Source organism: Olea europaea, chromosome 2, assembly GCF_002742605.1.
Source record: "Olea europaea var. sylvestris chromosome 2, O_europaea_v1, whole genome shotgun sequence".
NCBI lineage: Eukaryota > Viridiplantae > Streptophyta > Magnoliopsida > Lamiales > Oleaceae > Olea > Olea europaea.
In genome coordinates, this window is record NC_036238.1 from 29,923,754 (window position 1) to 29,945,464 (window position 21,711).

General features: G+C 32.3%; 2 protein-coding genes across 2 annotated transcripts in view; one reads left to right on the forward strand and one right to left on the reverse strand.

Moving 5' to 3' along the window:
- Positions 1–3,292, forward strand: part of LOC111370311 — a 15,311-nt gene extending 12,019 nt beyond the window's left edge. The window contains exon 2 of the mRNA XM_022991987.1: positions 2,931–3,292. Within this exon, the coding sequence (XP_022847755.1) occupies positions 2,931–3,096 (166 nt within the window). The 3' untranslated portion in view covers positions 3,097–3,292. The remainder of the gene's footprint in view (positions 1–2,930) is intronic.
- Positions 3,293–11,104: 7,812 nt separating this feature from the next.
- LOC111370322 (protein FATTY ACID EXPORT 1, chloroplastic-like) lies at positions 11,105–19,069 on the reverse strand. The gene is made up of 6 exons (XM_022991999.1): positions 18,845–19,069; positions 17,130–17,370; positions 14,989–15,156; positions 11,741–11,787; positions 11,613–11,653; positions 11,105–11,512 (listed from the first exon to the last, which is right to left on the reverse strand). Exons 1-6 carry the CDS (start codon positions 18,932–18,934, stop codon positions 11,419–11,421), a joined length of 681 nt encoding a protein of 226 aa, XP_022847767.1. The 5' UTR covers positions 18,935–19,069; the 3' UTR covers positions 11,105–11,418.
- Positions 19,070–21,711: the final 2,642 nt, after the last annotated feature.

Sequence of the window (21,711 nt, forward strand, 5' to 3'; positions counted from 1 at the left end):
CTTAGCTCATCTTTTTTTTTTTTTTTTTTTGTGGGAATAGGTCCAAGAAAGGGTTGATTTCACAGCACTCAGCTATATGACTTCATTCCTGGCCGAAGATGATCCTATATGTTGTGCGTGCATACACTATTTTCTGATACTATTATTGAATTCTAATTTTCTGGTTAGGGGTCCCCACCGAATTGCTAAATATATGTGTGGACGTTGAACAACTCCGTCGAAAAGTCTTAAGTTGTTATGTAGAATGAACCTTCATTTGAATTTAGGGTTTATAAATAAGTGATGTTGAAATTTGAACTCAGTCCCTTTGACTATTCTAAAGAATAGAACTGTAATAAAAAAAATTTACTCTAGTTAATTTAGTTTAGATCTTGTTCTTCAAATGTCTAGAGAACATTGGTTTGGATTACAAATATAGGGAAAAATCTCCATTTCATGTTGGATTGCTAAAAACATATATTTTACATTGGCTTGCACGAGCTAGTGTCAGATTCCATATTAGGCAGGTTCCTTTTTTTCTTTTTCTTTTTTTTGGGAAGCTATTCCACAAAGTGTAAGTTCAAAAGCAACCTAATCTGCCAAATTTTTATTCTTTCCTTGCTTTGTTACTGATCAAGAAACTATAGAGGAACCGCTCCCAGTGCATATCCTAGTGGTGCAAAGGATAAGGACGAAGTATACTCAGCCTTGCCGACAGTCGCAGTGTGAAGGTTCGATTCTTGAAATATGGATTGAGACTATTTGTGGGCACCAATGTACAGGCAGCTCTTGTTTTCTACTCTGTTAGGACACATCTCGCGATTAACTTCTCTCATAATACTCCAATGGCGAGGCGGTGGGAGACCCTTAAGGTTGGGGTTCAACCTTTTTTTTTAAAGAAACTACAGAGGAACCAAATCAATTTCTTCTTCAGTAAGTTAGATTCAAGCAAAGACCATCTTTGATCATTATCTTACTTGTACAGTTACATCCAACTACTAAGAGAAGAAGTAGCTAGGTTGATGAGTGATCGATTTTGACGACCCAAAATCAGATATTCTTTGTATGGTTCGGCTTTGTTTGAGTTTTACGTCGTTTTTCTTGTTGGGTTCTTTAGTATCACTATAGCTCAATTCCAGCTATTACCAATAAAATGTATAGGGGTTATAAGCTATTTTACTATATTTGTAATTAGAGACAAAAATCAAGTTTTTGTAAAGCAAGTGCCTACTTATTTTCTTCCTGTAGCCACTTAAATTGAAATTGCAAGTGCCAAGAATATTGTTGACCAAGTATTTGTCCTTCTATTTGCTGTTGAGATTTGATGTGGTTTTCAAGATGGTGAGGGGATTCTTGTACATCCAAAAGATATGATATCCTATCTTGGCAAATTACAATTGTACTATGATAATAATGCATTATATTGGGCATCATTCCACGAAATCTGGCTAAAGAACACAGTGTAGTTTTGTCTAATATCGTAATTCGAGACTCAAGCTTTCTCGAGTAGCGATATAAATTTGTTCATGTGGGGTACAATTAATGAAACTTTGGTTATAGAGTTCACTGGTACCTGCAGTAATAAAAATCGTTATGATTTTTAGATTTATGCAAAAATTTAATTTCGAATAAAGAGAAGTTTATTAAGAAATTTTGAATGCAATTAACAAATTAAATCCATTTAAATATCTATAAATTGAGGTGTAACGTCTGATTTTGTGCTTTTACATAGACAGTAAAGAATGACTTGATATCAAATACTAAAGTTGTCTGTGGACTGAGAAAGTCGTAGCGGATATCATAAAAGAGTCTATAAATTATGATGTTCGCAAATCTTCAAGCAAACCATTATTATTAAACCCAATATGAATACAACAATGACCAACACAATGAAATTTTAATATATAAAGCCTAAAAGTCTTGTCTAGCGTCCTAGATTCCTAGCACTAAAATATACCAATATGAAATGAATATGATAATATGCTTTTGTGTATTAAATATACTAGTGGAATAGTCGAGTTTGACAACATATTATGTAATTACGAGGATCATACAACATAATAATGAGAATGTAGAGCAGTGTGAAAGGATAATGTACATTATTATTCTACATCTAAGATATATAGTTATTAATCTAATTCCTACTTTCGTTATAGTGAAATGAGATTTAATATACTATTAGAGCATCTTCAATATATTTTATGGCATCAGTTAAGGTAAAATTTAAACTGAAAGACTTACAATCTACATGATACAGACAATTTAATTCAAATTTCATCTTCATCTGATTCTCTTTATAATTTAAATTTTGTTTTTGATATTTATTTAATTGGAGAGAGGGGGGGGGGGCGACAAACAAACATAGGGAGGGAGGGAGAGAGAGAGAGAGAGAGAGAGAGAGAGAGGAAAATGAAAAGGGGATAGAAAAAGATAGGGAAGTATTAAGAGCCTGTTTGAGAGTAATTTTGAGAATTAATTTTTTGATCGTTAGGAAAAAAGTGGGTCTACCTGTGAGAGAAGAAGTCAAATATGACGGCTGAAATAGTGAAATAACGGTAAAAAAAAAATCAATTTTTTGAGTGATAAAAAAGGTCCTAAATTTTGGTGACACTCTCGATATAGATGGTCCTCGTCGAGATGACTTTTGACAATGTCTACATTTTCTTTTCTTTTTTTCCCCTCTCTTTATCTAGACATAGTCTTGAACATATTGCACTGAAAATGAATTTTTGTCAACATTGTCTATTTTAGCTTATATGACAATATTTTTAGTACAATCCGCATAAGCATTAGATATATTCTTACAAATGAGTGTCTTTTAATCTACCCAAAACATCTTCCAGCCACTTATTAAGCCGTCTTGTAGAATTTTTTAATTTTATTATCTCACAAAATTCTTGTAACCTGTCTCTATTTTTGTGCATTATATTCCTTCCACAAATATGTTGCAGAATGGTTCAGATCCAGGGCCGAGGTGGCATGACCTCGGCCCTCGATCTTGCAGCACATTGGGCTCGCAATTTCAAATCAGGGTCACCTCGGCTCTTGGCTCCAAACACGGGCTTTAATTCCGGGATGAGAAGCATTATTCTTCCTTCCAGGGACATGTTTCATTAATAATCGAACCTAAATTTCTCAAAATTATTATTTTATGATCGAAGCGAAAAAGTGAGAACTTGAGTCCCTACTTCTGTACATGTCTATGGTGATTGAAAATTCTTTACTGTTATTGTCTGTACATCTTTTTTTGCTTTTTCATCGTGTTGATTTTTGGATTCAATAAAAGCCCTTGTGTCATATCAAGTTATCATGTTGCAAGACTTGTTTATGGTCCATTTTCATTTGTTTTCAGAGGCTAACAAATATTTATGGTTGTCATTTCTCAATATCTTTTTCCTGTTTTAGAATATAATTAATGTCAATATTCTTTGAGGCATTCATGCCAAATTTAGGAAAGGCAATTGTTTTTCAACATAATTCACTACTTTCATTATTCTTTACGAGAAAATCTAACATATATATACAAGTTGTAATGAATCCATATATTCTCATTTCGAGTGATTAGTGTTTTGCTTTTGAGATACAGAAATCTTTAACGATACCCATTATTATGAATAGAAAAAAAATAAAATTGTTTAGCAGTGCTTAACATCCACTACTTGAAAGACTTATGTCGGACCATAACCCTTGACAACATTATATCATTTTCATTTAATTAATCTTAACCACAACTTTGTCTTAATACAATGATTGTTTCTGCCCAAAATCTCTAAAATGGATGGTCAGTTTAAAGTTTCCTTGTTCGCCATCGACCAATACTACGAGCAAAATTACTCACTATAACTATTAGATTAGATATAATTGAACATGATTAAAGCAACGTAATATAAAATAGTTTTCATATTATCGTATAGTGCACGATAACTATACTGATAAAAATTATTTTAACTTCTGTTTGATACTTAATATTATTATTAAACTATCTTATCTAACTTGTTAAACATATTATTTGTGGTTTTCCTTATTCAACAAATTTTTGTTCGTGTGCAACTTGAATTCAAGCAACTAGGGGAAAACAAAAGGCCTTGGTACACGAATTGCACTAGCAATACAATGTCAACCATGAACGTGAACACATATAATTAGTAGCTTTTGATTGGCTGCACAATTAGGATTTTGAATCAATTTAAATTCTGTGCAATATCGTGTAATTTTGAATAATATCGTACATTTTTTGTACGCTTTCATATAATTTCGTTCAATTTCATGCATTTTTATCCAATTGCATACAATTTCGTATATTGGTGCACAATATCGTACATATTGTAAATGTGAGTATAAGTAACACAAAAATTATGTGTTGATAGGTCAAAAAATGTTGGGCAAAACTGTGAAAATGTCAAAATGGAGGCCAATTCTATTCTTAGCTTTAGTAGCATTTGACTATGATGTTGACGTCATTCCTCGGCCTCTTTGTGACCGTAGAATACTGTTGAACATGGTGCTTACAAGAATTGAATGATCGGTATTTGTTAGGAATTAATAAAGTGCGTTAGTACAATTATATATTTTTTGTTTGACGCACCATTTGTCTAATGCGCGCAATTATGTGTTACATATTGGCATATACACAAGAATATATTAATTCTGGTGAAATAAAGAGAATAACGTCGTTGAAGTTACGTACTATAAATTCTTAACGTAAGATGAAAATGAGAGAAATTGAAACCTAAGAAGAAACTACATATGATGAGAATAAGAGCTTGTTTTACTAAGTTGGAAAATAAAGTTACTTTTTTTAAAGTTTTTCTCTTGTTTTTAAATATGTTTGAATAATTTATTTTTTTAACTTTTAAGTATTAGAAAAATCATTATTCTCAAAAAAAATAAAAAATAATTTATTGACAACTTATAAGTAAATTTACAAAAAATTAAACTTTTGAGAAATCCTTATTATGTTCCCCTTAATGCTTACATTATGCTGATTATGTCCTTCTGTCCCTAGCTAACTTTTACAGTAAGCCTTTAATTTCTTATGATGCATTATGCTCATTTTGTCAAACATGTTTTGCTTAATTTTTTAATCTTGTTTGTCGAGGAAAACTAGGTTTTTCTTACTTATAATATTTAGGTGCATTGAGTGAATTAATTAGTGCCTTAGATTAAATATTCTTCAACTAGAATCATTAATAAGGAATCCACCAAATGCAAGAGCTACTAGATATTCAAGTTCTCCAAAATTGATGTCAAGGTAGAAATATAATATTGCAGTTTCAATATTACAATTGATACACACCTTAAAGAGTATAGTATGTTAAATAGATAATAGTCTCTATAAATTAAAAGCATTCAAAACATATAAATCAATTAATTACTTGAGAATCAATATTTATTAATTTATTATAAAGATATTGAATGTGCATTGTATTTCTTCCATTTTGAATGTCCATTTCACTATGCCTCCATTTGATTCCAATATTTTAAAACTTTTTTTTTTTAAAATTCATTTTCAATTACACGTTTTATGAGATTCATAACTTTTATCCACTTTTCAATTATAATTTTCATCAACTTTTATAAAAATCGAGTAAAATTTTGATTTTTATCCAAACCAATTAGGGGTTAGGTTTGATATTGTTACGTTTAGAAAATAAATTAATTAATTTTTGTTAATTATTAAGACATGGATGCAATAAATTTGGAAGTCAAACTTTAAGAAAGCATCTAGTTCAAACATGTTCGACAAACAACATTAGAGGTGACAAAAGGGCCAAATAACTCCTTTGCTCAGCTCGTCAAAGCTCGGCCCACGAATGACTTAGACTTGTTTCGGGACAAGCTTGAGCACCAGCCAAGCAGGGTGAGCCTAAAGTTCACGAGCCTATAAAAAATGTGAACAAAAAATTAAACACGAGCTTGTGGTTCAAGCTTAGCTTACCCATTGCCATCCTTAGAAAACATCAAGGTACGTAGTGAGTTTAAACCGTTTTTAAGAAACTAAGTCCCTGTTTCTCGCTCATTATTTCACATTTTATCACATTATTTTTTCTACAGTATTCATTTTTAACCACATTCTTCATTAAAATAATATTAATGCAAATAAAAAAATTTCCTTCTTTTTAAATATACACTCTCCATCAATCTACTATTCTATAATATATTTTTCAAAATTAAAGGGGCTCAAACACACCCAACAGCACAAAAGACAAAAATTGGATTAATGAAGGTCATGTCTAATTCTTGATATTAAGTCTCAATTTGGTACAAATTAAAATCCAAATTTCAATTTAAGTCAAAGCCAACAACTAATTTTAATCATACATTTTTTGGGACCACACATTTTAACAACTTTAATTAAAATTTATTAAAATTTGATTTTTATCCCCTCCAAATAGGGCTTAAGAATGATGTGACATTGTACCAAACATCCTATTCTGTGAACCCTAGAAATCTTTGGACTCTAATAAGGTTTGTAATGAACTATCCACATCTTCAATAACATGAATAGACATTGAGACCACTTAATTTTCAGTGTCTTTCACGTGACTAGATAAGGGATACAATGTGCTCAAATTGAATTTATGCTTAGAAAGTTCCCTTAAAAAATGGCTTTTAGAGCACGCATGTTTTTCTTTCAAGACTTTCGGTGCCACTCTTTATATATCTATTTATCTATGTATATAAATGTGCACATACACTCTAAGATCAAGTCTGACTAGCACTCCTTTAGAAAGTATCTGATATTGAGGAAAAAAAAAAAGAGTGATTTATGTGTAAATAGATTATCAATTAACATTAAAATATAATTCAACAATAATATAAGCATAAGAAGGGAGTTAGAAAGTAAGATTTAGGGAATCACATTAAAAATGTTGTTCTAAAATCGTGTTGCCTCCTCTTTGTATGAATATTTTCGACACTATGGGTCTCTAAAATAAAATTCATATAGCTCATAACTGATTCTTCTATGAGCATGATAACAGAAGGATAAAGGACGGATTTTTATTAAATTGTCAAAAGTATAAGAATATAATATGAAAATATAGCCATTCAACACTCACAATTAATCCATTCAAAATAAGTTACACTTAAAAATTAAGGGTTTTAAGTTTATATCAAACATTATTTCAAAATCAAAATTCAAAATTCAAAAGGTTTTAATTTTAAAATTTAAAACTTTTATTTTTATGTTACAACAATTCCCACAAGTCTTAAATTATCAACATAGATAACTTATAATAGTGACAACGTTATAATGTATAATAGGTGTATATGTCTTTCGAATTTTAACATTACCTGATGATCATACACTCTTATTTTGACTATACTTAGAATCTACAGGGAATAGCTTGATCCCATAGTCACGACTTCATGAAAACTCTTATATTGGTGAGTTCTCAAAGGGTGCATGCATCCGCACCTTATGAGAATTCTCGCAATTGTACTCATTCAAGGTTTAACCCTTCATGTCGTCACATCATTAGTGTTATCACCATAAGGATGAAAACAAATAAAAAAGTTCTATTACGAGCTATTTCTATTACATTAAACTTTCTTCATGAAATCACCAATAATCACAAAGATCGGATTACTCCCAAAGATGACTCTCTTATGAGTTTAAGGCACATCCTTCTCAATGATTTATTTATGTCAACCATGGATTTCAATTTATTCATGTCCTTTTTGAACAATAATATAGTACCATCAATTTGCAAAATTTTTATTCTCCATCTCCACATTTGCTAAGTTTTCTAAGAAATTTTTGAAATATTAGTATCACATATTTAAGTATAATAAAATAAACACATGAAATTTCTAATATTGATATTTTAGAATATGCATCCATTCAACTCTAATATTTCATGTGCAGGTCTAATACTTTTCAAGAGTCAGTTATACATCTAATAATAATAATAATAATAATAATAATAATAATAATAATAATAAGTGTATCTACCTGAAATTTTAAACCTCCAAATTCCAAAGATATTCGGCTTGAATTAAGTAAATATATGATCTTCACTATTGCAATTTATCTTCATACCGCATACTTACATTTTAGAAATTAGACTAACTGGGAAGGTCTTACTTTGTAGAGTTTACTTGGATCCAAAACCTTGAAGGCAAGTCAATCAATATCTTTACTATACAATTCTAAAAAAGGTTGAACCCCAACCTTAAGGGCCCCCACCGACCCTGCTCTGGGCCATCGTGGAGGAGGTAAATCGCAGGATGTGCCTCCCAGGAGTCAGGGTGGAGAGCACATGGATAGGCCAAGGTTGTTAACCCATATAGTAACTCCCGCTTGCAACAAAGCCAATTCCACCTTGCGGGGAATCGAACCCTGCACACTGCCGCGCTGAGCCCTATCCGCCCTCCCCTTTGCCACTGAGAGATATGCCCTGGGGGCGTTTACTATACAATTCTAATTTTTATCATGAGTTAAATGTATATTTTGCTTTCTTACACCATATATAATCATCAATATGTCACTCCCTTCTCTCTCTCTCTCTCTCTCTCTCTCTCTCTCTCTCTAGTTACTAATTTTATATGTAAAGCCTATTAATATATAGATCAACTGATATGAAATAAAAATATCTCCAACATTAGAGTGTCAATTAAAAATATCTCCAATTTTCTAACATCAATTATTTAAGTGTTAGTTACAATATTTTATACTAGCTAAATATACAACTTCTCTTTGAAATATTGGCTCATAATTTTATTACCAATTGACTAATTAAGTAAATAAAATTTAAAATGAACAGCATGTTTTAGCATAATTTGTTCAATAAATTTCTATTTCCACACATATGCACGTAGGTAATTTCATAATATCGTTAACAAACTTATATCACGATCAATGATTTACCTTGACATAAAAATAATTGCAAAAAAGACAAAATTATTACATGCAAGGAACACAAGAAAATACCACTAATGATTGCATAAATCACATAATCTTACCTTCAACTTCGAGCAAATCAATTTGAAAAATATATTTCCTTTTAGCTGTCTTCAAGTAATCAACAACTTGTAATCAAATGGTAAATAATGACAGTCTGTATGTGAAAACATATGTCCGTGTACACCTCCTCTTTGCTTCTGGAGACAAAAAATCAATTGCATAGTTATATTATGAAAAGAGGTCTAAACGATGTGAATACTTCATTGTGCACATTACACAGTCGTGTGGATCTTAGGATAAATACTAAATAATTAATACACGATACCATTCAGGAGATGTATACTCAAATCTTTTTTCATGAGTTTTTCCAATTTGCTAATTTTTAATTAATTCTCATTTTGAAAATTTCTTTTGGCCATTACATGTCAAAGCTTTGCTTATTGAAATGGAGTTAAATGCCCTTGCAATAAGCATAGGTCACATGACCTCTCCACTATGACTTGCCTATGACGTGTCCTACATATCGTTTTAGTCATGTATTTGTAATCATTTATGCATTCAAAAAAAATTAAGAAACGGGAAGAAAAACAAAACACCACCTGTTTAGTAGAGGCACCACAAGCAACCGGAATTATTTACATAAAAACACCATACGAAAAATGAGCGGTTTGTATGTAGATAAATTATCAATTAAGACAACAAATTTAATAACATAAAAATATAATTCAAAAATAATGTAAACATAAGAAGAAAGCGAAAAAACAAGTATTAGTAAGTCACGTCAAGGACGTTGTTTTAAAGTTCGTGTTGCCTCTCTTCGTGCAAATATTTTCGACACTACATAGCTCACAACAGACTCTTTGTTTATAGGCACGATCATAGGAGATAAAAAAAGAGTCATTATCGAGTTGTCAAAAATATAATAATATAGTATGAAAATATAGAAAGTGTTCTATGGAGTTGTATTTTCATGGTTATGACTATAGCCATCACTCCATTTTACAGGGATATATTCAACCCTCACAATTGATCTATTCAAAATAAGGTTACACTTAAAAATTACGAGTTTTAATTTTTTATTAAATCTGATTTTAAAATCAAAACCGAAAATTAAAAAGGTTCTAATTTTGAATTGTAAAACTTTTGTTTTTTTATGTTACTAAGCTTCAAACTATCCAAAAATCAACTATAATTTGCCAAGCTAGAAAGTTCCAACTTGAGGCATGAAAGGAGAAGAACGAGCTAAATCGATGCTACATAGTGTGCTAAGCTTAACATAGAGTACCATATAAACCCCATGCGTGTGCAACATGCACAACCAAGTCAATCTTCACTACATCCAAAAACTTCAATAAGTAATAGTACTAGAAACTCTAATAAATACGTTTAAAATATTCTTTTGAAAATCATTTCGAGCGAACAAGTTACAACATTTCTTTAATAATTAAGAGAGAGCAAAACAATATATAAAAATTGCAAAACCAACTTATAGAAGAGTTTCTTTTTATTCTTACTTTTCATTCTTCGTCCTTGGCCAAAAAAAGGGGGGAAAAGGAGAATTGTTCATGGAGTCACATTTATAAAGATATGAGTGGGAGACATGATAGGACCCCTAAAAGTGGAAGAAAAATATCCAATTTGGGAGGTTCAAATCATATCATACATATATTAACCACATACACATAATAAGGCATATCAAGAATTTGTCGGTAAATATGGGGCCGTTGCTATTGAATGAGTTATGACTACAACTTGAGGGTTAATATCACGACAGGTGGTTGGATTCCAAGGTGCTATCCTATTATCAATGATTAACAGGCTGCCCTGTTGAAGAACGACCAAAGATATGGTCTATGATTCTTGTGTGTATTTGCAGTTATGGAACTTGGATCATCAAATATTAAGCAATTCAAATAAATTTTGGCTCGGGACGTTCTAGTTTTCTGTATATTTTATGGAAGTAACGGTAGAATTATCGCGAAAATGAGGGATTGGGTGGAAAACGAAAATTTCTTGAGCACGATTAGATCTTCGCCTTAATAAATTTCTCATTGGACGAGTACCCGTACACCACCAGCATATTCTCTTCATTTCCTAAAGAACATGTTCAGCATGCACCATTAGACAACAGCCCACAGAACAATAAAAAAGATTTTAACTTTTTTTTTCTTCCTCGATGATAATATACAATGTTGTCCAACGCTGCACCACCAAATATGCCACAAAACAAAAAGAAGAGCTTTACATTCCATTTTTCAGTGCACATTACATAAAAAGATTATAGATAGCACGTTTGGGTCATGTGTTCATTCATACATGAATTATACAGAACATGATAAGCGAACACAACATTCAGGAAAACATCTGAAGGTACATTTCCACATTTTATAGAAGAATTATTTAACATGTCGTCTAGTTGACTCTACTCCACTACAGCAGCAAAAAGCTCCTCGAGAAAACCACCTCGAGTTCCAACAGGTGGAAAATTTTCCAAAATAAAACTGAGAACTAACTCAAAACTGGGAATCCAATTATGATGGAGCAGCAGTTGACGACTTCACCTTCTTTGGTGCAGGATTACCTCCAGATAATACCACGTAAAAATAGAAGCACAGCATTGCAGCACTGCCACGTAGTAATGCAAAAGAAAAACTCGTTAAAAGAAGGATAAAGCATAAATTGTCGAATGTCCAACAAGAAATGCAATGGCGACATCATAATATACCTGATGCTAGCATTAAAGCCTGCTGGGAAGATTTTCCTGGTCTGCAACCATGTTAACATTTTTCAGTTAATTATGGAATATACGAGGTAGAAGTTAGAATGATATAATCTCGACATGTCATGTATTACCAATGTATAGGTCTGAAAATTCTTCCACAATAGGGAGGCAGAGAGTACTGCATAGTGAGAAGGAAAAATATTAAAAATTACTACTCAAAAAAAGAGAAACTAATTTAATGTCGAACATTCTACATGGATAATTCCTATTTAAAAATAAATAATTTCAACTAGTTTTTTCTCTAAATCTAATAACAAATAAGAATCGACATTTTATTACCTAAACAGATTAAAGTCTCCCTTTTGTCCCTTTTTTTCTCGGGATGCACATCACATTGGATCATTAACTTAAAAAATTTGGAGCAGTTATTGTTTTCTTCATTTTTATGCATAAATGGAAGACTCTCACCCTCAGGACCATTAAAATTGTAGAACAGTTCAATCGGCATAAACAAAAAATCATATTTTACTTGCTCCATATAAGTGGACATGTGTGAGCTTGCTCGAGATTCCTAAAATTACTACAACCCGAATCCCAAGTGGTTTTGAGAATACAGCAACAAAGTTCGAATTTAATTTCTAATTTTGATAATCAGACAGCAGATCTCAAGAAACTAGGCATTATGTAACATATTTGGCTGAAAGTTGTTGATAGGCGAATATAAATATATGCAGCCTTGGCAGAGGGTACTGAAGATAGTAATGGTCCAAGTGAAGATTATTTTGATGTGCTAATTCAAAAAATAAATATGCCAAATTTACCAAAGATGCTAAATGGGTGATAGTAATCTATATTTGACAATGGAGCAATCAAAAAAAAAAAAAAAAATTCTCCTTCATTTTACTGCGATCCTTCCCTCTTCTATTCTTAAACTCTCATGTCATGATGTGTAGCACTCCAGCCAGAGAAATTTCATAATGCACATGGAGTCGCGGAACGATTTGGTTATTCCCCGGCTCCAAACGACATTCCTTAATTTTGATGTTAGAATTCGGCAGGATTCTACAATAGTTGCTAGGTGAACCAACCCATTCATTAACCTTTTAGGTGCTTGGGAGTTTTTTCCCACTAGTTTTGACCCTTTTTGGGTGACGCCATTTATGAGACGTAGAGAAAACCAATGCTTAATAGTTTTTAGGGCACCAAAAACCAAGATAGTATAATTTGGCTCGTATTTCTCAACCCACCGAATCGTTGGTTTTTGGTTGTTTTTCAAACTTTCTTCCAATTTTATCCTCTCTAAAATAATTATTTTACAAGAAAAAAATTCAATTATAAGCAAAAAAATTGCTTATAAATAGAAAACACAATAACTAAAAAATTAATTATAAGCAAAAAAATACCTTTATAACTCAAAAATTACTTATGAATAAAAACTCACTTATAAGACAAAAGTTCACTTTTACATTAATTAAAAAAAAATGAAAGTAGAAAATATTACTAATAAGACAAAAATTCACTTATAAAATATAAAAAGTTACAAATGTAAAATTAACTTATAAATAGAAAAAATTACTTATAAATTAAGAATTTAATTATAAGTAAATATGTTACTTTTCACGTTAAAAATTTACTTACATGTCAAAAATTACTTATTAAGTAAAATATCACTTATGAGTAAAAAAAAATTCATACAAGAAATTATAAATGAAAATTTCACTAAGTGATGTATACATTTGCTCAATATTGTTTGCACATACCTTTTCTACATATAGGCATATATGTAATTTTATTCATTTAAATTTTTTTTAGAACCAATGAATGATAAACTTTCAAGTATAGGTTGGACTATTTAAAAATACTACTAAAAACCACAAAAAATGGGACCCTCATAAATGCCGAAAAACAGTACTTTAATAAACCCCATAACTAGTATCCAAAACTCTCAAGCAAAGTTCCCAATTTTTCCTACGGATTCTGGCCTTCTTTTAGCTTTAAGGTTTTTCATTTTTATGTTGTGTTTTTTTACATTTATTTCTTTTCTTTTTTCTTATTTTATTTCTTCTTCTTCTTCTTATTAATATTTATGTTTACCTTTTCTGGGGTGGGGGTTCATAAGATGCTCAATAATTCAAAATAGTCATTAGGTAGACCTGTAATCAATAAGAAAGCATCTCTCCAGCTTATATAAATGCTACAGTGTGCCAATCACAAGATGAAGACAATATTCACTCTCCCTCTAATTATTTTCTATGAGACAGTTCAACAAGGTTGTGAGCAAATAATGGCATTGTATTCAAGTTTCACCACTAACGATAATACGTATTAGGCTTTGAATGAAATAATTGAATAAGATGGAATGTGAAAGTATGTGCTGAAGATAAAATATGATGAGGTAATTTGACATAGTATAAGAACACGCAAATGTCAAGTTTTAAGTTCTCATCATCACCCATGTATAAATATTACATGGTCAGACCTCCGCTAGAAAAGACTATTGCTTTTGACAAGGCATGTTCAAACAGAAAAAATGAAAGAAAGAAGATCTCCAGCTCTCTGATAGTTTTAAGCTTTTCGATGAGGTAGTTTAACGTTGTATCAAAGGAGATAATCAAGTCTCACTACCACGTATAAGAAAATTGCATGCATCAGGCCTTAGAAAATGAAATGACTCGTGCCACCTTGTGAGGGGCGTGATGGTAAAAAATAAAAAATAATTAAATCTTTTAGATGAGGTGATTCAAAATTGTATATAGTATTAAGTATGAAAAAAAGGAGATTTGACTATAGTAATATTCTATTTCAATTCGTGAAATTGCAATTTTTCGGATAATTGTCATTGAATCAACCAAAATTTGGAGATAAAGACATTTCATTGAAGACCTCGCATCAGACAAGTATAATCCTATAGTAAGTTAGCCAAATCAAACAGCATCCAATGATTCACAGATATCTCAAGTGGTCCAACAATAGAGTTAAGAAAAGGAGGACTGATGATGGAAAATCAGTGCATTCACCTGGTTTGCAATAAGCCAACTCGTTTAGACCCAATTTAAGAAATTAAATAAACTGCCAGTAGAAAGGACAATGCCCATCTCACACTTGAGCTGTACAGTAAGAAATCACAATATGGATGGTACTAATAGTTAAAACCATGCAGATACAGATTAATTTCCTACGACAATTGTTGTCTCGACAAAAGCAAACAAGGGCCAAGAGAGAAAAAAGAACATCATAATACATTAGAGAGAAGTACACCACTGGAGACTTGCAGCTACATTTCAGCAATTGGAAATTAACTAGAAGAAATGAACTTCTACTGGATGAAACACAAAAACCAGACATTATTATCATTTTTTAACAGGAAAAATGTAATTACCTGCTTGACCTAGTATGAACGGTAAGCTGGATTTTCCTTGTCTCCACACCTTCATGCTAACAGTGCTGAGGACCAATAGAGAAGCCCCAAAGAGAACAGCAGTACTTAAAGTAGCAAGGTTTCTGCTAAAAATAAAGCCAACAAGCCCTCCACCCAAAACAAGCCCACCTGCAGTAAATCAACAAAAAGGCATGCTTGAGTAGAAAGAATATTGTTGACTAAATACCAGTAAATAGTTAAGAAAGAAAAAATTGCAGTTCAGTCCATAATTTAATGGAAAAAACGACAAATCTACACTAATACTGGACGACCAGATCAATGTGTATCAGTTCAACCTTCCTGCATTTTATGCTTTGAAAAGATGAGACTCATCAGTTAGAATTCATATTAGAAAATGCTTTAACCATCTGAGCAAAGACTCAAGCGCACAAAGCATAGAGTATAACACACATTACCCATGAAGAAAATAAAATGGTACTCAATACAGAGTTTTTATTAATAAAAGATGACGAAAAATAAATGCAAGCACATTCATAAGAACACACGTATCGAGTTTCATTATTCTATTTAATTTGCTTATCTTTATTTTATAATTATTTGTTTGAGGAAAGGTGGGAGGTTGAGGTTTCAAAAGATGACTCATTTTTGGCATGGCAGTAGGGTCTAAAATTTATCTCAATGCATATTTAATGGATATATCAATAGCCTGAACACACTACAAATGAATGGTTAGTCCTAGATAAGCTAACATACGTTAATATCCACATCATCAAGTAAACTTAATGCATTCAATTAATCAATTTAAATAGTAATTTTGGTCTATTACTTCACAAAAAGTAACCACAGTAGTAGTCATATCGAGATTATTGAAAGGTTTGGAGCTAAATTTTTTAAGGTCATCGATGCTCAAGAGAAATGAAATATAAGCCAAAATAAGAGGCTGGATGTAGGAGAGCCCAAAACATCTTCAGTTGTCCTAAATTCTAAGCTTCATTAACAACTGGATCATAAAAAATATGCCAAATAATAAATGTAAGTCCTGTTTGAGCCTCATTCTACTAAAAATTCATTTTTTTCAAAACTTATTTTCAACCATACATTCTTCAATAAAATAATATTACATGTAAACCCAAAACTTTTCCTTAATTTTTGACCACACATTTTTCATCAATCCACTATTCAAAATGCATTCTTTTCCCAAAAATGGGGCTCAAACAAGGGCTTAATGTGCCCATTGGATGACTACAAAAAGTTTTTGGAATATCATTTTAGATGTAAAAATGAGAATTTGGAAATAGAACACCTGAAAAGGCTTCTGGTGCTAGGCCAAGGCATGGTTTTGAAAAACTATTGGAGGCTCGCGTCTTGAATCTCGCCTCAGGTGAGTTATCATAAAATGCCTCAAAACCAGCACCTTATATGCTATTTGTGAGGCTTAAGCCTCAAGCCTGAACCTCAAACAAACTAAGGTGTTCCCAAGTTTACCTTGCATTTTTCAAACATTTAATTATTGACCTTAGCTCTTTGAGTTATTTATTTATAACCTAAAATGATGTACAGGTTCTAGTATTTTTCTACCTACATGTAAGGAAAATACATTAAATTTGAGGATGATGACAAAGAATGAAAAGAAACTTGTAATCAGGTTGATGACAACGCGATTCCCTTAAAAAGATCAGCAATGATATGAGAAATTTTGAATTGTCTCCCCTTTTAGTAATAGATTAAAATTTTGTTAGATGATTAATATTTTTAAACTTATTATTTTCTACTTTCTTGATCTATTTTATGTTTATCTGCAAGTTAGACCTTTAATTTTGTAATTATTTTATTTTGGATATTTTTAAAAGGGTTTATGAATACAAATGAAGGCAGGGAGTAGCACTAGTCCTATCCAATAGTGAAATCCTGCAAATAAAGCAAAAAGGCTCCCACAGAAAGTACATAATGGAAATATGCAACCACATAACAAGTTACTGCTCTATACTGAGGCTTACACCTCAAGGCTTATGCCTCGCCTCATAGCAATAAAACACCTTAGTGCCCAATGAAGCATTTTTAAACATTGGGCTAAGGTACAAAGCATATGACACGTCTTCCAACTCTTCTAAATAAAGAAAACTCAAAGTCCGGATACTCACCAAAGGGAATCCCAAGACAAAAATCATGAATCTTTGCTGCCCTTTTCGGTTGACTGACAACTTGTTCTTTTGTGTGCTCGTTCATTGCTTCTCCTGCAACATGTTCTTGTGTAATGGGATGTGATTTTTCCATACATCCATTAAGTGATTTAGAGTCATATGCTGTGTAATGTGGAGCGGTCTTAGTCTCTGAGTTGGATACATCTGTGCTATGTCCATCAATGCTCCTAACAATAAATACCTAAAGACAAAAACATCTGAGGTTGACATCATTGTCAAGCGATTATAGCATACATATTCATTCACAGACAAGCATGTACATATAACATGTATAAATGCATAAGCACAAACTTGATAGGACAGAATGAGCTTGTAAAAAATTGTTTTACAATTTTAATGGATATGATCCATAGATCTCGAAATAAATTCAGAGGTAAATGTCATTTTGCAATGAAGGGAACCAAATTCAAAAAAACATTGAGGTCCAGTTAGACAGGAGAATTTAAGGACCAAGCGAATTTCTCAAGATACAACTCAGAATCGCCACATGTTTCCATTGAAACATCAAATCATGTCCATTTCAGAAAGATATGCAAGGAGGTGCGTGGAACCTAAAAGATTCTCCACAATAAACATTTATCAACCCTGACTAGAAACAATCACTCTGAACCATGGAAACTATTAGCACGAACAAGTGATTATAATCATAAAAATAGGTTTCCCTAAAATATATCCCTAAGGAGTCGCTCCTCCAGAATCAAGGAGCTCAATTATATCCAAAGTTATTACTTCTCCATTGCATTTCTGAAACAGTCCAAAGAAGTTTTCAAAAGTTTCCAACTTAGCTTAAAAGTTTCTTGGGTTCAAATCTCCAAACCACTCCGTGGCCTTAAAAGTGTGCAGTATCAGAGTAAATCCTAAAATGGTTTCATTTGATACACTGTCAGCTTACATCACCACCATTTAAGAATAGTAAAAATACTAATAGCAATTTTAAACTTTGACTGGAATTACTGTTTTATAATCAATGCATTTACAACCAAGGAATCATGTACACATCAAAATTTGTTCTATAATATAAATCACCTGGAAGTTTTTATACCATGACCCATTACTCGCTGCAAGCTTCACGAACCCGTGCATCGGCACATGGGGACTAAAAAATGTCAAGGCCGACACCGGTACTCTTCATCCACCCAGGGGTGGGGGGAAGGGACGGAAGGTCTGCGCTTTAGCCCAGGCCTCCCAAGCCCAATTAAAATTTATAAAGATATTTAAAAAAAGAAAAATGAAAAATCCCCCTGGCTCTGCCCCAGCATCCACTAACCAATACCAAACAAGTCTTTTACTTTCTTTTTCTTTTGAAGACAGACTTATAATGAAACGGATCATTCGATTAAAAATGAGATCATATAAAACAAACCCACCAACATGTACAGTAAAAGCATCAGTAAACTCTACAATTCAACTCCGACCAAATACCAAAAATCGAAAGGTTCAACTTTTCTTTTATGCTTTTTCCGCAAACCCAAAATAGAACATAGAACAAAATACTGAATATTAAACCCGAATCATGTTAAACTCAATTAAGCATACATACCCATAAACTTTCAACAAATTTCCGCTTATTTTCTCATTGAATCAACTACAAATAAATAAAACTCACGTTCCGGGAAGGAACAAACACAGGAAAAAAATAAAAATAAAAACTGTACCTTGTTAGAGCGGGCGTAGGATCTGGTTCGGATCCGTACACTGCGGTTAATGGAAGAGAAGCATGACAGCTGAGAAATCGCCGACGACATGATTTTCTTCTTCAATCTTTGTCTGGTTTTTCTGGGAATTGAATTGAAAGTGAAAGAGAGAAGAGGAGGAAGAAGCAAAATTGTCCCCCGTTCAACGAAAGAAAATTTTCTTACAATAATTAACAACGTGGTAAGCACGAGGCAAATTGGACTTGGACTGAATTTTGGGCGAATTACACTTTACACCCTCCAACTATGACTCATATGATTGCCCAGTAAAAAATTCGTAATCTCATAGTACAGAGTGTTCAATACTCTCCGTCACGATCTAACTTACATGTTTAATTTAATAATCCTTAATTGAGACCAAGACTATAATTAAATAATAGCGGAGAATATAAGTTTTGCGCTCCAAAATACTATAATTTTTCCCCATTTAAAGACATATAAGATACAAAGCATAATTACCTCGTGTTCGATAAAAAAATATTGAGATTATAAGTTGGTGAATCATATGAAATGTACAAGTGAGAAATGAAAAATAGTCATGAATCCAATAAAAATGTGTAACCTAAATAAAGTTTGACCAGTTTAAAATTCCAAAAGGCTTTCTCAAATAAGGGCTTAGCTCCCCAATTCATGTTGTATAAATAGGCCTTGTAAAGGGGTCGGCGGAAGACACAAGTAAATGTAATCGTATCCATTATGTAGATAATCGAAGTTTAGAATGTTTTTTTATTTTGGTTATTCAAAATGTCAAAAAGGTAGAGCGACACATGAAATATTACAAAAAATTGCCAAAATTTCAAAGATGTTATATGTGTGTGTGCATGAGCACGTGTGTATTAAGTAATGATGATGATCTCCTAAATGATTGTATACATATGTGTGGACGAGCACGTTCATTCACATTATACATCATTTCTAAAACTTTGCTTGCAAGATGTCATCTTAAAGCGAGGTTTTAAAACTCATCTTAAAAAAAAAAAATGTTGAACCCCAACTTTGAGGGCTCTCACCGCCTTGCTCCTAAAATTTTGTGAGGGAGGTAAATCGAGGAATGTGCCCCAACAGGCCAGGAAACAAAAGCTGCATGTACACTGCGCCTACAAGAAGTCCAATTTCATATCTCAGGAATCGAACCCCTATACTGCAGCTGCCAGCAAGACGTGAAATAACCTGACTCTTGTCCTTTACACCACTGGGCTATGCCTTGATTTTAAAACTCATCTTATTCTTATGACACGTTATGCATCCTTATCTATTGTCAAAGGGTTGAGCATCTTCAGTAAATTCATTAGTTGCAGTCGTATATAGCTTTGCGACAAACTACCAATTATTTTTATTCAATTATAATTATGAGGATTATTATACTTTTATTTAGAGTAACATGTCTTATTAGCTATCAGAAAACTACTTATTTTTTAGTATTGGATATAATAATTTTAAGTTATCACTTAAAAATTATGATTGTACGTGTGCTATTTTATATGCCATGTTAATTATAAACAAGCCACGCTCTCTTATAGCTCATTCTTGTATGTTCAAAAAATTAGAGGTATGTACTAGTCATGTAACAAAACATTGCAATGTTGGACCATTCTTCGGCCAAAAATAAAAGCTCAATTAACACATCCATACCTATAGCATTTATTCTTCCAGCTCATTGACCATCCTGCCTCTTGGTGGGGTGGGGGGGGGGGGTAAGAGAGATTTCTTATATCTAGCTTGAAATTCATTAAATGGACAAACAATAGTTCGCTTGGTGTTCGAGTGGGGAATGTAGTAGTTATTTCAACTTTCCTAGTCAAGTATGGTCGAAGTATAGAGTTTTAGTAATTCGACATATTTATAGTAATATGTAGTATTTTAAGTTTTTAATAATTTTGTCGAGTCGGTTTTATTTTTTGATATCGTATTTGATCAATTTAATTATTCTTTAAATTCTTATCAGATGTCATGGCAAAATTTAGCAAACGTTAAAATCAATATATTTGAAGTATGCGCAAAGGTAGACTTGTTTCTTTATTTAATGGTCGTTATACCCTCATCAACATGCAAGATTGAGTAGCATCTTGGATAGTTGAGTCAACATTTTGAAAAGTCTTTTAAATAAGTTTAATTTACTCTATGGTTGTTATAGTATAGTCAACGTGCAATATTATGTGACATCTTGAGTTGATATAGATAACATATTCAACATTTTGAAAAAGATGATTACCGCCTTAAATTTAATACTTGGTTAAATTAAGTAAATAATGACAACATGATCCTTCGACAAAAAACTCAAGCATTTTTGTTAGTTTCCTAAACTCAAAAAGGGTTTTCTACTAACACAACATCCAATAGGAAGAAAACTATTATGCAGAGAGCTCTCAATTAAGGTTAGAGAGAGATGCTCTCAACTCTAGTGAGAGAAACTCCCACTTTGAGTGCCTTGACTTGGATTGGTTTTTCTCTTGGGATTCTTCATGTATTTTAGTTTGATTTTAATCATTAATGGTGAAAATTGAATTATTACGTATTGATTCTGCTTATGGACTACTCTTTGTGAGTATTGGATTTCGTTTAGCTGCCATTTTCGTCTTCTACAAAGCTCCAAATTCAGGTACTGTTTTCGGCCAGGTTAGTTCCCTTCCTTTCGGTTTTGGGTTCATCGTCCCCTGCTGGTCGGCTGGGGCTAGTTTCTGGTCCTTTGGACCCCAGCTGGGTTCTATTCGGTTCAGCTTGGTGCATTGCTGTTCGGATTCTTATTGCTGCTGGAGTTTTCTGTTTTGCTGAGTTTGTTTTCTGGCCAGTTGGGGTTTAGTTTTCAGCATGCTGGATTTTTGAATCTT

What these genes read in the sequence shown, in the direction of transcription:
- LOC111370322 (XM_022991999.1), bottom strand. Translation starts at nt 18,934, where the DNA reads ATGTCGTCGGCGATTTCTCAGCTGTCATGCTTCTCTTCCATTAACCGC. An exon ending in TTGTCTTGGGATTCCCTTTG is followed by an intron (nt 15,157 to 17,129) that starts GTGAGTATCCGG and finishes GATTTACTGCAG; the next exon opens with GTGGGCTTGTTTTGGGTGGA. An exon ending in ATTTTCAGACCTATACATTG is followed by an intron (nt 11,654 to 11,740) that starts GTAATACATGAC and finishes ACATGGTTGCAG; the next exon opens with ACCAGGAAAATCTTCCCAGC.